Genomic DNA, 21,393 nt, shown 5'->3' on the forward strand with positions numbered 1-21,393 from the left:
AGGGGAAAAACTCCCCCTCAGATAGGGTTCACAACTTGGGCATCCTCTTGGACCCACACCTTTCAGCTGTGGCCAGGGGGCTTTTGTCGAGGTTTGCCTGGTTCACCAGTTGTGGCCCTATTTGGACCAGGAGGCTCTGCGCACAGTCACTCAGGCCCTCATCACCTCCCATCTCAATTATTGCAATGCGCTCTACAAGGGGCTACCCTTGAAAAGTGTGTGGAGACTGCAAATAGTCCAGAATGCAGCCGCGAGAGCTGTTATGGGTATGCCTCGGTATACCCATATAACACCTGTGCTCCGTGAACAGCATTGGCTTCCTATTAGTCTCCGGGCATAATTCAAGGCATTGGTTATTACCTATAAAGCCTTATATGGCTCAGGGCCAGATTATCTACGGGACCGCCTCCTGCCACATACCTCTCCCAGAGACCCATAAGAGCACACAGAGTTGGCCTCCTCCAGGTCCCGTCGACTAAACAATGTAGGTTGGGAGGACTGTGGGGGAGGGCCTTCTCTGTGGCTGCCCCGGCTCTATGGAACCAACTACCCCCCGATGTCCATACTGCTCCCACCCTACTGGCCTTCCACAAGGCCACAAAGACTTGGCTTTGCAGCCAGGCCTGGGGGCCATGAATTGTCCATCTTTCATGGCCAAATTTTTATTTTATGAATGGTGTGCATGCATAAGAGTTGATTGCTTTTTTATATAAATGGGTTTTATCGAGGTTAGTTTTTTAGAGTTTATATTCGACTTCTTTTTATTGCTGTAACTTTTTGTATTGTTATCATGTTGTAAGCCGCCCTGAGTCCTTCAGGATTGGGCAGCATGGAAGTCGAATAAATAAATAAAATAAATAAATGAATACTTTTGAGACAGCATGAAAAGGCCTGAAAATGTTTTATATTTGAAAGCTTGACAGAAATATAATTTCCTATTTTGATATGATGGTTTGTGTTGTTTTATTTCAGCCATGTCGCCATCGCTTAGTAGGTTTTGGAGGCAGAAATGAGGTCTTAAGGACATACAGCAGACGAAAAAAAAGTGACACTCCTGGAACTTTAAAAAGCAACCCAACTGGATTTAACATATCGGGAAGCGGAAGGAAAATATGGTGTAGTGCTTTCAGATGATCTCTAAATTGTTTAATATGTGGTGTATGTCTGTAGGAAATGCTAGTTATAAGAGTGCTGCTAACATTGCTAACAGTATTTCCACTTTGGTGATGTATTTTAAGCAAGTATAAAAGACATCTATTGTAGTATCAAATATTATTGTAGATATTGGAATATATAACTATTTATAAAAATGTCTAAACTACACAGAATGAACAGATAGGAGTGCGCTATTTGTGCTATTGAAAAATCGAGGGGAAAATTTCCCTTTTCCAAGTAAAGCTTACAGTGTAGCCAATGATGTTTGCATTATTAGCAAAAGAATTGCTTGTGAATATATCTTCTATTGCCAGTATCTTCAGTTGCTATGTTGAGTTATACGATGAAACATCACAGAATGCAAGCAACAAAATGAGACTTAATCTCCTGAAGACTTATCTGTTCCAATGATAGTATTATGCTACTAATTCTTTGTGGTGTGCTTTTAAATAAGAGCTATGGCCACATTTTTCCAACAAAAGAATATATACCATAGACTTAATGTCTGCTTTCCAGAAAATGTTGGCTGGAGCTTTTGTTGCATCATTTTTAAAAAAATTCTGGAGCATTGTGTTTTAAATTTTGCAACTATGCCAATTCCTATAAAAATAACTATATTGAGCAAACATTCAAATAATTGTTCTCTTTCCCTTCCAACCACAGCAGCCACAATCTTCCTAGTGCCTCAGTTGGAAGAGAAAAAGAAGTTTTTGAAATGCTATCTAGCGAATCAGTTAATGTAAAATTATTTTTCCCTTGACTTTAATAAACTTTAAAACTTTATAATTGTTGCAATGTACCATTGCATATTTGGGTTTAAATACAGTGGTACCTCATGATACAAACCCCTCGCCATGCGAACCACCCCAGATACGAACCCAGGGTTTGGAAATTTTTGGCCTGTTCTTACGAACTTTTTCCATCTTACAAACCCGCCGCCGCCGCCAAGAACCTCCGCCACCCGACTGCCGCTTTTTGAAACAGCCGGGGGGCTTCTTGGCGTCCTCCTGAACCCGAACGCCAAACCCGAACTTCCAGGTTCGGCGTTCGTGAGCCCGCCGAGAAGCCCCTCGGCTGTTTCAAAAGACGACAGCTGGGCGGCAGGGCTTCTCGGCGGCCTCCCGAATGCCGAACCTGGAAGTTCGGCAAAGGTTCGGTTTCGGGAGGCTGCCGAGAAGCCCCGCCACCCGGCTGTCGCTTTTTGAAACAGCCGGGGGGCTTCTCAGCATCCACCTGAACCCGAACACCAAACCCAAACTTCCGGGTTCGGCGTTCGGGAGGCCACCGAGAAGCCCCCCGGCTGTTTCAAAAGGTGACAGCCGGGCGGCGGGGCTTCTCGGCGGCCACCCGAACCCGAACTTTTGCAGAACTTCCGGGTTCGGCATTGGGAGAACGCTGAGAAGCCCCCGGCTGTTTCAAAAGGTGACAGCCGGGCGGCGGCGGTTTTTTTGCGGTTTTTTTTCATTGCACGCATTAATTCATTTTACATTGTTTCCTATGGGACACAATGTTTCGTCTTATGAACTTTTCGCCTTACAAACCTCCCCCAGGAATCAGTTAGGTTCATAAGACGAGGTATTACTGTATTTTAGACCAAAATGATGGTAAATGCTTTATGTTACTTAAATTAGAACAAAAATCAAATTGTTTTGGAAAGTTTTACTAGAGGCCAGTTGCTACTAATTAAGCACTTAAGCATTGCTATGATTAGACAGTGTTTTGGAAGCTCTGATTATTCATTCATTTAGAGAATAAAATGACTGAAGGCTATTTAAAATGAGTTGAGCATTCAGTCTGGTTGTGAATAATAACAATAATACTTTTTCTATTTTATTATTATGTTTGCAGTGTAAATGCTGAAAATATATCCTGTTCCGAATCAGAAGTACAGGCGAGACGTTTCTCTGCTCACACACATAACCGAGTAAAAACAGCAGCACAAAAGTAAGTTCTAAAAGTCATAGACCACCACTCTGACTCTTCTATGTAATTTACTCAGTATTTAAATGTGATTTGCTATTCATAGAATCAGAGATTTGGAAGAGATAGTTGAGGTCATCAAGGTAAGCAATGATAGATGATAATCCATTCTCTGTTTGAAAACCTTAGCAAAAAGAGAACTAACCTTTTTACATGGCACTACAGTGTTCCCTCGATTTTCGCAGGGGATGCGTTCCGAGACCGCCTGCAAAAGTTGAATTTCCGTGATGTAGAGATGCGGAAGTAAATACACTATTTTTGGCTATGAACAGTGTCACAAGCCTTCCCTTAACACTTTAAACCCCTAAATTACAATTTCCCATTCCCTTAGCAACCATTTAGATTATTACTCACTGTTTATTTATTAAAGTTTATTTTTAAAAAAATTTATTAAAGGCGGATGAAAGTTTGGCGATGACATATAACGTCATCGGGCAGGAAAAACCGTGGTATAGGGATAAAAAACCGCAAAGTATTTTTTAATTAATATTTTTGAAAACCGTGGTATAGGCTTTTCGCGAAGTTCGAACCCACGAAAATCGAGGGAACACTGTATATTCTTCTTGCTGAAAGCTATCTTTTGGAGTAATTTCTTCTAATGTCTGATTTGAGCTTGCTTCCTTAATAGTAATAGTAATCTGTTGATAATGTCTTTGTCCTCTGGGGCAATGTAGAACTTAAAAAATTGAGACAGGCTTTCAGAGATTTGAACACTGACATTAGGTTTCCCTTCAGTTATTTCTCTGTAGACAAAGAGGTGTCAAACTCATGTTGTCACATTGTCATCAACTGAAGTATGTGACACCCCCCCTCTTGCTAAACCGTGTGATGCATCCAGCCATCAGGCTGCGAGTTTGAAACCTTGCAGCCCTACTACAACCTGCTATTGATCAAAAATGAGAAAATATTAGTCCAGCAAGATTTATTCATGATAAGTATATGCTGGATGTATGAATGACTGAATTCTATGTACAAAACAATTTCTTTGGAATTTTCTTGGTTTTAAATGTCAGACAGACAGATCTGTAGTTTCTTGGATAATTGTTCTTTTCTAAGATAGGGATAATATGCACCCTCCAGTTATTCTGGATGTATTAAAGATAGTGTATAAGGATTCACCTGAATTTGTCAGCAAGTTCAGTCACTATGCTAAAATGTATTTCCTTTGAACTGGAAGACTTAAATGTATTCATGATTGACAAGTATCCCTGAATATATTTCTATTTCTATCTCATCCTTCATCCTGTTCTTCACAATTTTTCAATAGGATACATACTCTAGTCAGAAGATTAAGCTAAAACACTAGTTGAATGGGCCTGCCCTCCCTTTGGTCTCTAGCATTTTTTTCTCCTTAACTGAGCAATTGATATATTCTTGTATCTTTTTTGAATATTGAGTGTATCTAAAGAAGGCTTTCTTCTTGTATGTGATTTTAAGCTTTGCCAGCTTATTATAGTTCTGTACTAGCTGATTGTGTTGTTCTTAGTGACTTTTCTTGTTAATCTATGTATTTTGTTTGTTTGATTCAGCTTTTCATAAAAGTACTTTGTGTATCCATGTTGGCTCTTTTCAATTGTGCTTTTGGTATCTCCTTTTTGGGGCGGGGAGGGCTTTCCTTTTTCCATTGGTTTCTCCTGCTATTATGCTTTCATTGTTCATGTATTACCCAATACAACTCTAGAGGCTTTAGTTGTTGAAGTATTCAGAATTCCTAAGCTGTGGAATTTAAAGTTGTTAAATAATCACGGACAACTTTAGTTCTTTAACGTTTCCTTGAAGCAAAAATTAGTTGAGACCTTTTGAAAATTGTATCTTATACTATGTGTGATGTTGGGGATTGTTGGTTTCTAATCTTTTTGCATTTCCTTGTTGAGCTTTTATTCTAATTCTGATCTCATAACATAAATTGTGTTTATATTTGTTGGTTGAAGTCTGACTTTAAAGATTTGGATTTTTTTTACAGCTTTATATATGAACTTGAAGTTGTAACATGCTATATGGCCTAGAGCTAGTTCAGGAATATGGTTCTAAAACTGTTTTCCATTTATGTTTTTGAATGTTTGCGAATGTTTGTGAAAGTTGCTACCAGTTTTTAATTTTATGATAGGGGCACCGTGATGGCATTTTTATTTGTGGCAGACTGCTATTTTATTATTATACAGGAGTCATTTTTCTAAAGTTTTTTGACCATTTTATTTTCAGCCTTGTTTGTAATTTGGCACTATTAGAAAAGAATGCATTTTTTAATATTACCAAGAACCATACTCATATCCTATTCTGCGTCTCAGAGAGTCGTTTAATGTGATCCAGCAAAGTTTATCTTACACATATAAAGGAAAGTTTAGTTTTCCACTCTCACTATTAAAGATAGGTTGTTTTTTATGTTGGTAATTTCTTTAAAATACTTCATTTTTTAAATAAATAAGTTCTAGCTATATAGATGGGCAACTTTCAGATGTTTTGTCTATATACTGCAGACCCATTCCAGTGGATGAGATTGCATTTGGTGGCAGAGAACAGATTATTATCATTTTCTTGTAATAAAGGAGAATATTAGGGGAGATAGTTACAAGGACAGAAGAATAGAAAATTAGTGTTGTAGTAGGATTGGGTTTTTTCTTTTTTACCAGATTGTTAATCAGCCACCAGTGTTAAAAATCACCTGTCCAAAGGTTTTTCCTCACTATGAATAATCCTGAATAAAATTTTAACTGTGAAGGATGGCCTTTTCCAACCCATACGATCCTTTTCCTCTGAGTTTGTATTGAGCTCTTCTGCTTTAAGATCTATGGAGTACTTTTAAAGAATGTGCTATACTCTGTTTTAATCCAGCCTTATAGAAGAGGAACTGATAACTCCAAGTTTGCTTGTGGAGCAGGTCCTTATTTAATTACTCCTTCAAATAAGTGTTGGTCATCTGAAAATAATGAGGCAATCAGCTGATAACTGCATCTGATTGTAGTTTAGGGTTAAATTCCCTGATATAAACGTGTACTTAACAATGAATATTCTGCATTTGATCTAACTGTTAAAATCTAGGTTTCTAAAAGCACATTTTAAAGAATTCATATTGAAGGGCTTTGTATCTTACAATATTTCTCTCTTTCATATTTTAAGCAATCGGGATTTAAAAGAAAGGTAAGCACAAGGTGAAATAGACATGATAATGAGAATACTGTAGAAGTATTGTTTTCTGGCACTATTGAATGGATTTCTCTTACCTGGGATAGTAAATGAGACAGGATTATCAATAGATATCAGCTCTGGTTATATTTATTTATAGCTTTAAGTTGTTTAAGTTGCCTCTGGCTTATTTAATATAAGCAAGTGTGCCAGTGTACACTATTTCATATGTCCCATTTTACTGCATTTAGTCAAAGCATGCCAGGAATTTGAAATTAAGAATAAATTGCCTTTAAATTCCACCTTGATATGGAAAATATAAACGAAGATTCCAACTTGACACAAAACTTGGTGAATTAGTTATGAGATGATCTGAAAGATACATGACATCAGAAGTAAGAAATAATCTTTATTATGATGTAGATAGAGATACAGTACTTACAATTTAGAATTAAAAACATTGAAAGGCTTAGGTGGTTGGTAAAAGTGTACTTCAGCAGGACAGACTAACTTCCAAAGTTCTATTATATTGAATGGTTTCTTCTCCAGGTTTTACAGTTAATAAGGAGATCTCATTTAATAAACACTCTTTCAGTGGCTGTTCCAAGTTATGAAAATCCTTATGAGTGGTGCTCAAAGTTTTGGTTGTCCTAGCACTCATGCAGTTACATGATCACAATCTGGACTTCTGGCAACCAACTGACATTTACAATGATTGCGGCATCATGTAGTCATCCTGGCTTCTCAAAGTCAGTTGAGAAACCAAGAGGGAATGTCACAAGTTGCTCTGGCAACTGGCATAGAATCGTCCACCCCTGCCTTCCTTGCACAGTGGCTCATGAGCCACTCACATATTCTCCCCCACCTAGCAAGAGCCATTTGTTGTCTCCCACACGTTGCGCTGTGCATTGCACCATACCTTAACTGCCCACTGGCCTGCTTGCAAGCCAGGAAGGACCTCCTTAATGACCCAGGATTCTTGCTTACCAATGGCAGTAAGGAATGCTAAGATTGCTGTTGCTAAGCAATGTTGTCATGCGATGTCACATTTTGTGACTACATCACTTAGTGATGGAAATTCAAGTCCCAATTACTTAGTTAACCAAGGACTAATAGTATGAGATTCAGAGAAAAAGATTTGGAAAGGGATGTGAAAATCATTAATAGTCAGAATCATGACAAATAGATTCAGTTATTGAGATAAATTGGTTATAATTTTTATATATTTAATGCATTTGGACTTCTTTTATATTTAGGTAATGCTTGATCAAATATTGTTAATGCGTCTTATTTTCAGAATAAAAATAGTGAATGAGAAGAATTAAAATTATTTGGATCCATTTTTAATTTGTTTAATTTTTAATTTGTTATAATTATAAAAATCAAAGTTATAAGAAACAGATAATAAAATAATTTATTATAATTTATAATTAAAATAATTATACAAATAATAGTTTTTAAAAATTATTTCTTTATTTTTAATAGTAGCAGTAGTTTAGTGATCTTGTAACTTGATCAATAAAATAAAATAAGTAAATAAAATATAGTGCATAGTCTAGTTCCAGAATAAGGTAGAGATGGATAATTTTGGATAATTAATAAAATTATCCATGAAAAATTATGGATAGTTTTACCAGATTCTGATAGATCATTTCAAGGACTAATAGTGTAGTCCTATTTTAGCAGCAGTAACAAAGTTTAGAGATTAATGCTGAATTATTCTCTTATTTAATTCTTTACCTAAAAGAATGGTGTAACTGCTAAAGCTCCTAGATACCTGCAAATTTTCTTCCATTAATTTACATTAAGTAAGTTACTAATTCTGTAGCATAGTCTGGCTCAAATTTCAAAATATGTTTGATGTTATATAAACGTGATATTTTTAAACTGTATTATTAATTTTATTTCAATTTATCTGAAAGGAATATTTTGCTTCCCCTTTTATGAGCAACTTCACATCAATTATGATAAGGATTTCAGGATAAAGTTTTAAGTGTAGGTAGAACATTTCACAACTAATTTATTTGATTTTATATGAATATGTATTTTCCCATGTCAAGTTTGAAAATGTATCCTATCATTTGCTGTGGATATTGAAATAAAATTAGTTTCTGAAAGAAACAAATTTTTAAAAGTTATTTTTATCTAATTACTTACCAAGCACATCTAAATTATAATAAAATAACGAAAATATTTTTTACAATTCCCAAGGCATGCTACAACTTTTCAGCACCCCTAATGTTTAGAAATTGAAAGTTGAAAAATTTGACACACCCTAATTTATCTGTATGGAAAATAGTGTATAGTACACGTTTGGAAAAGTACTGTATGATCTCAGGCAGAAATTATTTCCATTACTGGCTTATAGTGGGCTCAATGGTTAAGACATTGGCTTGTTGGCTGGAAAGTTGGCAGCCCAGGTTTGAGACTTGAGTGCCATCCCATGGGTAAGCTTCCATTCTTGTTCCTGCCAACCTAGCAGTTTGAAAGCATGCAAATGCAAGTAGATAAATAGATGTCACTTGAGTGTGATCTCATGCTAGCAGCATAACTGTGGAAATGTATTTGGGCAGGACTTGCTCAGTGGGATTGAAACAAATGAGCACAACCCTCTATAGTCGGTAACAACTAGAGGAGTAAAATCCATAGAACTCCTTTTTACTTTGCTTATATTTTTTAAAAATGCAAAAGTATATATCACCACCATTCATGGTAAAGATTAGATATAAATCTAATGGATCTAATGGATAAATTAAAGATTATGAAATAATACTGCTCTGAAACATACCTAGAAAAAGAAACAATCCCAATTTTCATAGAAACTCCAGTGATACTTTCAAATATTGATAAAGTAGATTCTTCCACTCTCTCATACTGCTGACCAGAATATCTCTACAATTGGGCAGATAAAAATCTTAGATCACTTTTTCCTTCTTTGCTAAATTATATTGACTATGCTATTCTTCCTGGCCAATCTTATTTTTAATAGGACATTCAAAATAGCCATGGGGATTCATAATACACATAGCTCTCCTAAATGTACTAGCATATGGATACATATTGACCTGTTTGTACTTCAGTGTACTTTTTGTATTACAGTGTCCACTATTTATGCAAAACCAGGCCATTATATATTTATATTCTAGTACCTTAGGAGAGCTACAGATATACATACATATGCATAGATATATACCTATACCTACACCTGCACATACACACACATGTACGCACACACCTATATTTGAATTATTGTAGTGTCATCTCTTTGGGACATGTGATGCTGAGCGATTAAAGACGCTGAGCGTGGCTGGAAAGCTGACAGCCTGGGTTCCAGACCCGAACGCCATGTGACAATGTGAGCTCCATTACTTGTTCCAGCTCCTGCCCATCTAGCAGTTCGAAGGCATGTAAGTCAAATAGATAAGTAGGCACCACTTTGGTGGGAAGCTGATGGCATTTTGTGTGCTTTGGTCAGTGGTGGGTAACCCCCGGTTTGGCCTGGTTCCGCAAACTGGTAACGGCAGCTGCGGGAAGCTCTGCCTGCCTACCCAGGATGCTTCACTCATCCACCCAGGACACTTCTGTGCATGCTCAGAAGTATTGTACATGCGTGAAATGGTAGCAATGGGTTTTAGAACCCACTACTGGACTTGGTGTCTTCTAACAACATTGGCTCCCTTGGATAATAAATGGAGATGAGCACTTCTCCCCTAGAGTTGGCATAGGGGACATGACTGAATCAGGGAAACCTTTACCTTTACTTTTTGGTCAGCTCTTTGAATAAGCTACGTTGGACAGTAAATTCCGCAAGAACTATTGGAATTCTCTTTTATTGATGTAGAATATAAAAACACAATCCCAAAACCCTGATAGAGATTCTCTGTTCCCTCATATTATATCAAAGAGAATCCAGGTGGAGTAATCTTGAGTTTCTTTCAACCCTCTTCTCCCTCTGGGCCATATGGGTGTTTCCTTTTAATAGCTGTTGAATTTCTTGAAGGCCATCTCCATACTTCCTTACATCTAGGAATGAATCATAAAGATCTCAAACTCTGTATACTTCATCCTTCAACACAGTGCAATAAGATTGGAAGCTTCTCTCTCTTTTTTAAGTGCAATTGATTAAGCATTCTGTGTTAAATTCAACAACCAGGGCTTAACCCAATATCCTTTGTTTGCTTGAGATGACATAAGTAATCATAGAAAATTGTAATTTAATATAAAACAATTAGGCAACCAGATTTCTTATGTGCATTATGTGTTGTATTATTGCTGTTGTTAGTTCAATTTATTAGCTGCCTGTACCAAAGGAATTAAGGTTAAGAAAAAAAGTAAAACATGATTGGCATATAAGGGCTAGAAGCATTGCATTATGACTTATTATAGCCATTGAATATGTCACAATAATTGTGGGGAAAGAACTTACATTTTTCTTTTTTGGATATTTTGAAAAGTGATTAATATGCATACAATTAGCCACAGAGATACTGTATTCTTCCTTAGTCTGCAGAGAAGTATCTTAAGTCTTTGTGTGTGTCATTTTTAATATACCCTTCAGTATTTTAAATTAAATTTATTTAATTCATAGCAAATTACACCATTTATAAAAGCTTTACTACACTACCAAGAATTGCTGTAGATACTATAAAATTTAAATTAATTCTTTTTTCCTAAAATTAAGCAAAACATAACTGTTAGATATGCAATGGACTTACCCATTATTTGTGAGAGATAAGTAAATGAAATTTCAATTGTTTCATCTTTAAGTGATACAACTGTCTAGTATATGAAATGTATTTGGAAAGTATCATAGGTTAATGATAAAGCCGAAGTTTATAGTGAACTATTTTAAGTGAACTGTTGTTTTTTTAAAATAGTCACCCATATTTTCTATATATTTGTCAAATTGATTAATAAACATTATCAAGTAACTAAGTGACATAAATCACACTCACATAAAGTAAATAGGCAGAAAAGATGCATTCTTTAATTCACCATACATCTAAAATATTGCCTTAATAAGTCTATTGTAATTGAGATAAAATATAAAATTCATCAAAAATTAATATACTGTTTTCTGCCATCTAAAGTTTTTTATTGGTAGGCAATTATTATTTGTTCTGCTAAAATTAAATAAATAATAAGTTGGTTATTTTTAAGATTGATATTTGTCCTATAAATAACGCATTTATTTCTTTGTTTAGTATTCATGGTTATCTCTCCAAAATTTTACAGTTATAAGAAGTATAGGTATAACAATGAATCTTAGATAGCTAAAGAATATAACATGCAGTATCAACTCTGTTCCATTTTATCCTAAAATATATGCTTTGCATCTAGTAATAGCTTAGTTAAGAGAGTCTTATTCACGTACAACAATAGGCTAAATTGCTGAGAATTCTGCCTTTATTGATAGAGATCAACCTATGCTTTTTATTCTAAGAGAAATAGCTAAATCAACCAGAAAGAATTAGGTTGTAGTTTATTCAACATTTCCTCCAAATGGTTTTTCTCTTGCCAACCTAGAAATTTAAACAACAGTTGTTCTTAGCGTTTGGTTCCTTGCTACTTTAAAACAGGTTAGAAAACCTAGTTTAATCATGTACTGAACAAGTCAGATGGAAGCTTTCTGGTTTTATTAAGTTTGGCATGCTGATAGAAAGGATGATTAGACAATAAAATGTTTGAGTTGTTTTATAAGTTAAAATTCATAATAGGTCAGGTGTTTATGGACAAACTGATTATAGTGTAAATAGCAAAAGATGTACTCTCTCTCCTTCATCCTCCCTTCCTCTTCCCCTCTCCCCCCCCCATCTATTGTAACATAAGATTCTGTTTACTATTTCAAGTAGCTTAATGCACTTCACTCAATCAGAACTTTTTTCTGAAGAGATATCTATTGCACTGCTGTAAACTTTTTTGTGTCTATCGATATCTTTAAAATGTCAACATCTACTTATTTAATGGGCACTTTCACCTTAATTGCAGAAATGAGAATTCATGTCTCTCCTGCAATATGGAAATAATATGCTTTTCTCCTCACACAAAAGAGTTTATCAGAGCAGTGGCAATAACTACATACTTATTTTATGAAGCTGACTGATAGAACTCATTGATTAGGAATAGCATTTATGTTGTGATTGAAAGACAAAGATAATATTGTTAGGAACTTTCTATTTCATAGCCTTTTGTTTTACAGGTAGTCCTTGACGCAAGACCATTTTTAAGCTCACAATTTTGGTCATTAGCCACAAAGGTCATAAATCAGGTCACTATATAGCTGCACATGATTTTATAACCATTTTTGCAGTTGTTAAGAGAACGTGACAGGCATTAAGTGATTGTAGAAGCAGGCCATTTGCCAAATGCCCAAAATGCATTCACGTGACTGTGGGGGGAGGGCACATGTCAGAGGTCGTAAGCCTCAGTTTTGGGGTTTGTCATAACTTTGAACAGTTTCTAATGGACTGGTTGTAGGTCAAGGACTACCTGTATATTAATCAAAGACTGGAACGTAAATGCCTAGATACAGCATTTAATAGTCAAATAGATAATCTTAGTAGCTAAAATCACCTTTATATTCTTTTAGAAGTTTAAAGGACATAGGATATATGTAAATCAGTGAGGGATTGTGTGTGTGTGTTGGTATCATAATAAGCTTTTCTGTGATTCCTACTTAAAATTGGTAGAAAATCAACAAATTTCAGCATGGTCAGGCCATTTAGTGGGAGTCAAAAATAAAAGGCTCAGAAGTTTCACATAGCCTTTTGACCACTGTTTAGAAACTTGTAGATTTTAATACTCTAGGTTTCTACAATGCAGTATACAGTAAATATCTTTTAACATTTGGTTGACTTGCTGTGTTTTAAATATAGTTGCAATTTTTCTGAATACAACTTTTTATTGATTTTCCTAGGAAGGAATACCCCGATAATATTCCAAAGGTGGATAACAATTGCAATAAATGGTCTCAACTTCAGGAGATGAGTATGTGTCGTTTTAAAAAAAAAATTTAAAAATATTAAAATGATTTAATTGTATACTTTATATAAGAAGAAATAAATATAAGTTTGGTCTTTTCAATAGAAATAGTTACAAAAGAAGAAGAAAATTCTTGTCCTGCTTGTTCTTTAAAACCTACTTTTATATTGATTTTTTTTCCTTTTTCCTTTGTTTTATTACTTTTTGCTAAGAACAAACCTTTCACGTTTTATTTAAGGAGAGGATTTAATAGTCCTGTTAATTGTATTTTTACAAATTAAAAATAGAAATTTCAATTTATAACAATGTGTTTTGAAGTGGGAAAAGAAATCTCTTTTCAAATATCCAGTAGCAGGAATTATATTTATGTTGCTTTGTTGGACTCCATTCTCCTGACTACTTTATCATTGTGTTGTTCCAGTTATTTTTTTTATTTAAGAAATTTTTATTAAAGAACTTGTCACTTTCAGATTTTAACTTACTTACTGTAGTTATTTAATATATTGAAGTCAACATATTTAGTCCATAGGTTATGGTCTGTAAGTGTATTTAGAAAAAAGTAGGTGTTTGTGTTGGTACATCAATTTAGAAACATAGAAACATAGAAGACTGACGGCAGAAAAAGACCTCATGGTTCATCTAGTCTGCCCTTATACTATTTTATCTTACAATGGATATATGTTTATCCCAGGCATGTTTAAATTCAGTTACTGTGGACTTACCAACCACGTCTGCTGGAAGTTTGTTCCAAGGATCTACTACTCTTTCAGTAAAATAATATTTTCTCACATTGCTTTTGATCTTTCCCCCAACTAACTTCAGATTGTTTCCCCTTGTTCTTGTGTTCACTTTCCTATTAAAAACACTTCCCTCCTGAACCTTATTTAACCTTTTAACATATTTAAATGTTTCGATCATGTCCTCCCTTTTCCTTCTGTCCTCCATTTATATTTGAAATTTCAGCTACACACTTCTTAGAGTGAGAAGCAGTTGTTCTGAATGAATAGCTTTGCAGCCTTTCCCCCCCCCCTTTGAATTATCATAGGGCTCAGGTGCCTGGACAGAAGCAATTAATAACTATTTTTTATTCATCCTAATGAAAAATAAAACAGTAAACTAGAGTTGCTGTTCTTCAAGTAAAGATATTTGGTGGTGATTACTAATGATCTCCCTCTTTTGTATTTATTTATTTTTTTAGAAAGAGTGATGGAGGACAGAGATGAGTCTGGTTCAGAGTCAGACCCAGTAATTACAAGGAAGGTGCAACTGAAACGGCACTGCAATTTATATCAGACTGGTTTGCTTCCATCTTCTACCACAAAAACTAATGCAACCCACATAGAGGTGGGTTATTATTTTTTCTTACTTGTTGTTAAAGTCAGGAAATTACATTATTAAAAGTTCAGTTCAAAGCTTTGGTTATAAAGTCTTTTATAATTGTCTCGGTTTGGCTGCATATCCCTCTGCTACTACTATTGTTGTAATAGTTTGCTTTTTAAAATCTAAATTGTTTTCTTTTAGACAGACTACATTATAAAATAAACTAGATATTTCAGTATTAATCTTCAAGTTGTAAAGTAGTGGACTTGCTGAATTATTGTTCTTTCACTGCATAAACAAGTAATAAATATTTTAAAACATTGTCTTTCAACAAATCTGTGATTAAATATTTGAAGTGATGTTCAGTGGATATTCTTAAGAGATGAGCAGGTAAGATGCAAGAGTGTTTTTGAAATGAGAAAAAGTAAAAGACAAAAAAGCTGCAACTCTAAAAGTAAAGTGTTAAAATATAGGTGGAAAGGCTTGGAAGAATAATGACTGGGACAAAAACCTGACAAAAAGAACAGTTGAATTAGCTGGTAATTTAAATTACATAGTAACTTATGACAGGAGCTTAATTCTATTTAAAAAAAAAACAAATTTAGATCTGTATGTAAGTTGTATTCAACAACTGTTGCATTAAAACTCAAACCACACATTTTCTGTACAGTTTTTATCCCAGAGCTATAATTGCACTTAACAATGTACTGGGAGTCACCATCAGTGAACTGCTGGACAATACTACTTGGTTTGTTGTGTGGATGTTGTGTGGTTCAAGTGGGAAATTGTGGCGGGTTGACCATGTTCTTTCGGATTGTTATGTATGTTGAGATTGGTCTTTGGCGTCATACAAATTTCGTTGCATGGGTATACTGTGTATAGACATACAATGACAATAAAACATTATTATTATTATTATTATTATTTATTTGTTCATAGTAGGATTTTAAAATATGCACAAAAATATCTTTTTTTAACCCTAGGATTTGGATAGTTACTCCAGAATTTGCCCATGCATTGGAAAAACAAATGAAAGTGAGACTGAATGTCAGCTTTCTGGAGATTTTAGAGGCTTGCAAAGACAATCCACACAAACCATGCCTTTACATGATATTTTGGCACGAGAATCAATACATGACAGTTCAACAGAGCAACATTCTTTAAGCACAGGATTAAATGCAAAAAGGTTTTATGGATCATCTCCTGGTACAGTTTCTACAGACCTCATGGTGAGGCGCAGTATAGGCCCTGCTATGTTACGGCCAAATGGAAAAGTGGGTTCTAAAATAAGTGGACATTTACGGCCGAAGACTACAACAGCATCTGACCTAAATGATCCAAGTATGTCTTTTTTTTCTTTTTTAAATAAAGCTGGATAAAAATTAATTAATTTTATCACTGGAGTTACTTAATGGTCTTGGACAGTGCTGGGTTCCTGCCAGTGTGCTAGGGGATTCCGTTCCAGTAGCGGTCACCAGATTGTGCAGTTTACATGCGGCTGCACCATCTTTTTTTCTGAATTTGTAGACCTTTGTTTCCTGCACATGTGCAGAAGCAAAACTTTGCGAGAGGAGGCTCACGTGAAACTTTGGCAATATTTTGCTTCCTGCGCATGCACGAAAGCAAAATCATGTGATGAATGCATGCATGGGCATGCCCGAATCAGGGTGCATGCATGGTACACCGGTATGCAGGTAAGTGCAACCTGCCGCTGGTCTTAGAGTATGTTCTGAAGGTCTCTGATGCACCAGAATTCTATGTGTATAGAATTAGGGAATTCTATGTGTATTTAATGCCTTCATAGAGACGACCTAGGAAACACACATTCAGTTTTGTTCTAAAATAAAAAAGCAGGTTATAAATGTGAATAGTTATTATGTTTGCTTTACCATATACTAGAACAAAGCAGAATATTTATGTGGTCTTTTAAAGTTATATAGAACACAAATTGCATTTATATCTTAGATTCCTACATATGAATAGTATGTCCTGTCTGTTGTAGCTTTCAGCTCTGCTTTTGAGATAAGCCAATGCTGGTTAGGTGCTAGGACACAGCTAGTTGTGACACATCTTGTTCTATTTAAGATGCTTCTTCTTTATCTTAAAGTTCTTATTTAGAATTTGATAGTAAAATTTGTTGTTGTGATAACTTTAAAAATTCATATTTTAGTTATCATAAAATATGAACATCAGGCAAATGCTTTTGTTTTCAGTTGTGCTCTCCAGTGATGATGAAGAAGATCAGGTTGGTGTCGCTAACAGAATGGAGAGCATATCGCCACGTCCAGCAGATTCAGCCTGTTCTTCTCCTGCACCTTCCACAGGAAAAGTGGAAGCAGCCCTGAAGGAAAATACTTGTGAACTAGAACAAAGACTAACTGGCATTACAGCAGAAACGGAATCTACAGTAGCATTACCAAGAAAAGCAAGAATGAAAGATCAGGTAGCTCCTCCATTTGCAGTATGAAATGAATATGTAACCTCGTCAGTGATTTCTCTGTGTAAGTGGAAACTTAGGATAGTGACTGCATAGATATATATCATGTTATTTTAATGGGAGAATACTCTTATCCATCAGTGGTTCTGAATAGGAAGAAAGTGCTTGCTTCCTTATGAATAGAATTCAGAGTCAAGTGTACATTTATTCTTCTATAACTAATTATTTTTCAATAGGATTACTGCATAGTAATCTTTTTTGATATCTATTTGATATTTACCAGATATGCATATTGGCTCCCTAAAACACAAAGTGAAGAATTGCAGAGTTAATAACTACTAGACTTTGTTTAAAATATCAGGTTTCTCAAACAGTCAAAGTATTTTTGATATTTGAAATATGTTAAAAAAAAAAGACCAATTAAATGCAATATTGAAGATTAAGTGTAGGCATTACACTTAAAATACATTGAAAATTGTCCCAATTAATAGCACTTCACTGTAAGGATTTCATGGTGGGGATTTTTGTTTTTTAGTTTGAGCATCACTGCAAGAATTGGATAAACAAAGACAAAAATGCACCATGAACAGGCTCCTTGAGTGCTGTCAAGGGGGACAACTTTCACGGTATGTTAATCTAAAGACTTAATAGTCATGGCAGCAGCTCTCTTAGGGGTATTCTAACTAGTTTAAAAACATGCAAATATGCTTTACAGCAATCCACTAGGTAAAATGAATCAAAATAATGTAATATTTATACAATCCACATAGTGTTAGACACAAATGCCCTAATCTCTCATCTACTGTATATAAATAATTGAGTGGTCAACACTGTAGAGTTGATACAGAATGAGATGAAAATAGAATCTGGTAATTTCAAATACAGTGGTGTTGTCCAGTCTCTCTATCATGGAATTAAGAGTAGTTCCCAAATAAGAATCTATATTGCTACATTAGCCTTCTATTTTTACTTTATAAGCCTTGAACTTGACTTTTTTTTAAAAAAAAGGTGTTACTTGGGAAGGGAGGGAGCTATATGATTCAACCAAAGTAAGTCTCTTCTTAAAATCAGTTGGACTGTTTCAGCATCATTCTTTTTTTTTAAGTTGTGTTCAGTGCTACTAAAATATATACTGCATAGCTTCTAATGTTGTACTTTTAGAACTGTTTTGTCACTGGTTTTATGTTTTGTCAGCTCATATATTTATAACTTCAGTTCTGAGAGATGTACATACTGTATGTAGGATTTTTATGACAGTATTTCTTATTTTTCTCACTCTGATATATCTTATACGTAGGGTCTGCATGTGCCACTTTTTATGAAACTCTTACCTGTGTCAGTTTAGATGGAATGTACAAGTTCTTCGTTTTGAAAACAGAGAATCTTTTGTGAATGATGGCTGATACATAACAATGCTTCCTGACTATTAATGCTTAGGGTAACACAGTGAGGAAATATCATCTTTCCCTTAAGCAAAGAAGTAAGGCACAAGAGCCCAGAATGGAACTGTACCCCAAACAAATGCCTTAGAGCACCCTATTTTCCTGCACATTGACTCATCAGTGCCCCCAAGTACTTACGAGATTTTAACATTCATATAAGAATTTTGTGAGAGTTTGGCTTGTTTTTATGCTTTAGAATCTTAAAATATTATCTAAAGCCTCATAAGATTTGGGTCATTGTTTTATTTTTAAAAAATTATTTGGTTTAAATTAATAGGTATGAGTAAGTTGTAATTTACAGGAGTTGATGTCCACAGAAAGTAGTTTAAAAACCCTAACACCATGATGGCAAACCTATGGCATGCATGCCACCTGCAAACCTTTACCCAGGTCAGCTCTACCGTGCATGTACGTGCGCCTTCCACCGGGCAGCTGATTTTCGGTTATCTGCCGCGCATACACAGAAGGTGGGGCATATTCACAGGCTCTGGAGGCTTTTTTTGAGACTCCGGGAGGGCAAAAATGACCTCCCCAGTCTCCAGAGGCTCCCTGGAAGGGGCAGGGGAGTGCAGGGGATCATGCCTGCAGTGGGGTTGGGGCACACGGGTGTGTGTCATGCACTTTGCCTTGTGGCTGCTGGCACGCAACAGGAAAAATGTTAGCCATCATTGTCCTAACACATGTTGGACGGGGAATTCTGAGAGTTGACTTTCACAAATCTTAAAGCTGCCAAGGTTGAGAAATGCTGTCCTAGCAAACACAGCTTAGAAGGAAGTTACTGAACTACTCCATCCCTAATTATAGGCCTACTATGTCATTCTTCACATTAAGAGAAATTATATTGGTGACATCACTTTCTGGAGATGTCACATGATGGTGATCTAAGAAAGAGATTTTCACTATTATCTTCTGGATCAATCTTCTTTCTACCCCATTGAAGGCCTATGGGTGCTATGTTTTGAAGTCTGTTGAAGAATACATTTATTTTGGGCTTTTTGTAATAGAGATGTTGCACGAACATCAAAAACACATTACAGAAAAAGATTTATATGACTTTATACCTTTCTTATGACTTTAGAGTTATCCTTTTTGGCATGCAATTACTGATGTAGAAAATACTTTTAAATAAATTATGTGTATGATATAGGAGTAGTTAATTCTAATTCAGAACAGTTGCATACAAATCCCATTCAGAAATTGTGTACAAAGTAATCCACTGATATACTTTTAATATTTACATTGTTTGTACAAATATTCCATTTTTTTAAAAAAAAGTTTTACTTGCGAATATTTTGGCCAGTTTTTAATAATTCTGAAGTATAGCCCACATGTATTAAATACATGTTGTAATTATCATTATTATTCTTAAATTAAGATGGTGATTTTAATTATTTTACAGTTTGGCAACATTGTATCCAGTGCTCCTGTAAAGCGTCGAAAAGTTTCCCCCCAAGAAACTGTGACTGATGTCATAATACCTTCAAAATATCAGAACTCTTACGAAAGTGTCATATTAAACTGTCGGAGTATAAGAATAGGAACTCTGCGAAAAATGGTGGTCGATCCTGTAATTGTAAGTAAAGTAATGGATTTGTCAAGTCTGTTTTGTAACGCTGGAGAATCTAAAGATGTAGTTAAAAAATAATTGAAATTAGTATGGAGCTTTGAGAATGTTAAGGAGTAGGCAAATAGAATTATACTTTTATGTACAGAATAGAAAATGTTTCTATTTAGCGCATAGATCAAACAGGTTGTCTTTCATATATTCTGTCGTTGTGGGCTAGTCAGTTTTCAAAGTGAATAAGATCCATTATTGTTTCCCTATTGTGGGTTCTGTTAGTCCAGAATCTGGAACAGATCCTAGATGTAGCAAAGGTTCTTGGACCTACAGGGAGATTAGATGACAACAAAAAGAATATAAGAAAAACACTGCTGTCATCCTGTGATTTCTGGGAGAGAAATCTGGTATTGTCAGTTGCCAAGTGACTGGATTTTCATTATGTAACAATGAGGATACTGTAAGGTTGAAAGGTTGAAACATTTGAATAGTCATTAAATACCTAGTTGTAAGTTGAGGATACCTGTATAGCTAACTGTATTCTGGAGAGTTGGGAGTTAAAGCTATTAATATATTGTTAAACTGTTCCCAAAATATCAAATTCTTCAGTCTTTGAAGAAGTTTGAACATATATATAAAGCTGACTGTAGATTTGCATTTTTTTATACCATATCTCTTTTTATTCGTCTTTAAACTAATAGAACATACACCATACATTATATCAACTATCACATCTTCTCTTTTTACATACAAAAATATACTTACTACACTATACATATACACCTCCTATTATATTCTTACATAATGTCATCATACCTAAAAGCGTCTGCGCTATACGCAGATTTTCTTTTTTCTTTTTACATTCTCTTTCTTTCTTTCTTTCTTTCTTTCTTTCTTTCTTTCTTTCTTCATACTTTTATTTTTCCCCTCCCTTTTTTACCAACCCTCATTCTTACTAATTTCGTACCTTTTTGTCTTTACCTTTCACATTTATAAAATATTCCAATTCATTTGCCATCACCTAACATATATAGATATATACGAATATTAGAAATTGATAGATTATTGAAACGAGATGTAAGATTCATCATTAAAATTTAAGATAACTTTGATAATAATAAGGATATTGTTTATTGTTTATTCACACTCTTTAAGAAACACAATAATGATATTAAGAAATATATGTGTTATGATCTACAATATACAATATACAATGTTATTACTTACCCAAACCTCTTGATTGTGTAATCCCCTTTCCCATCTTCCCCTTCCCCCCCCTTTTCTTCTGTTCATCCTTCCCTACCCCCCTACTTCCCTTTTTCTTTTTCTTTATATTTATAAATAAAGTATATTTTTAAAAAACAAAAACAACAATGCTTATATTTCAAATTAGGAGG

The 21,393-nt window shown here is 34.9% G+C and overlaps 1 protein-coding gene across 1 annotated transcript in view; it reads left to right on the forward strand.

Moving 5' to 3' along the window:
* The window catches only part of SENP6 (SUMO specific peptidase 6), a 71,231-nt gene that overhangs the window by 25,645 nt on the left and 24,193 nt on the right, over positions 1–21,393 (forward strand). The window contains exons 4-10 of the mRNA XM_070733081.1: positions 973–1,115; positions 3,004–3,099; positions 13,175–13,245; positions 14,438–14,583; positions 15,543–15,900; positions 16,773–17,002; positions 19,838–20,011. Of these exons, the coding sequence (XP_070589182.1) occupies positions 973–1,115; positions 3,004–3,099; positions 13,175–13,245; positions 14,438–14,583; positions 15,543–15,900; positions 16,773–17,002; positions 19,838–20,011 (1,218 nt within the window). The remainder of the gene's footprint in view (positions 1–972; positions 1,116–3,003; positions 3,100–13,174; positions 13,246–14,437; positions 14,584–15,542; positions 15,901–16,772; positions 17,003–19,837; positions 20,012–21,393) is intronic.

Source organism: Erythrolamprus reginae, chromosome 1 (genome assembly GCF_031021105.1).
Source record: "Erythrolamprus reginae isolate rEryReg1 chromosome 1, rEryReg1.hap1, whole genome shotgun sequence".
Taxonomy (NCBI): domain Eukaryota; kingdom Metazoa; phylum Chordata; class Lepidosauria; order Squamata; family Dipsadidae; genus Erythrolamprus; species Erythrolamprus reginae.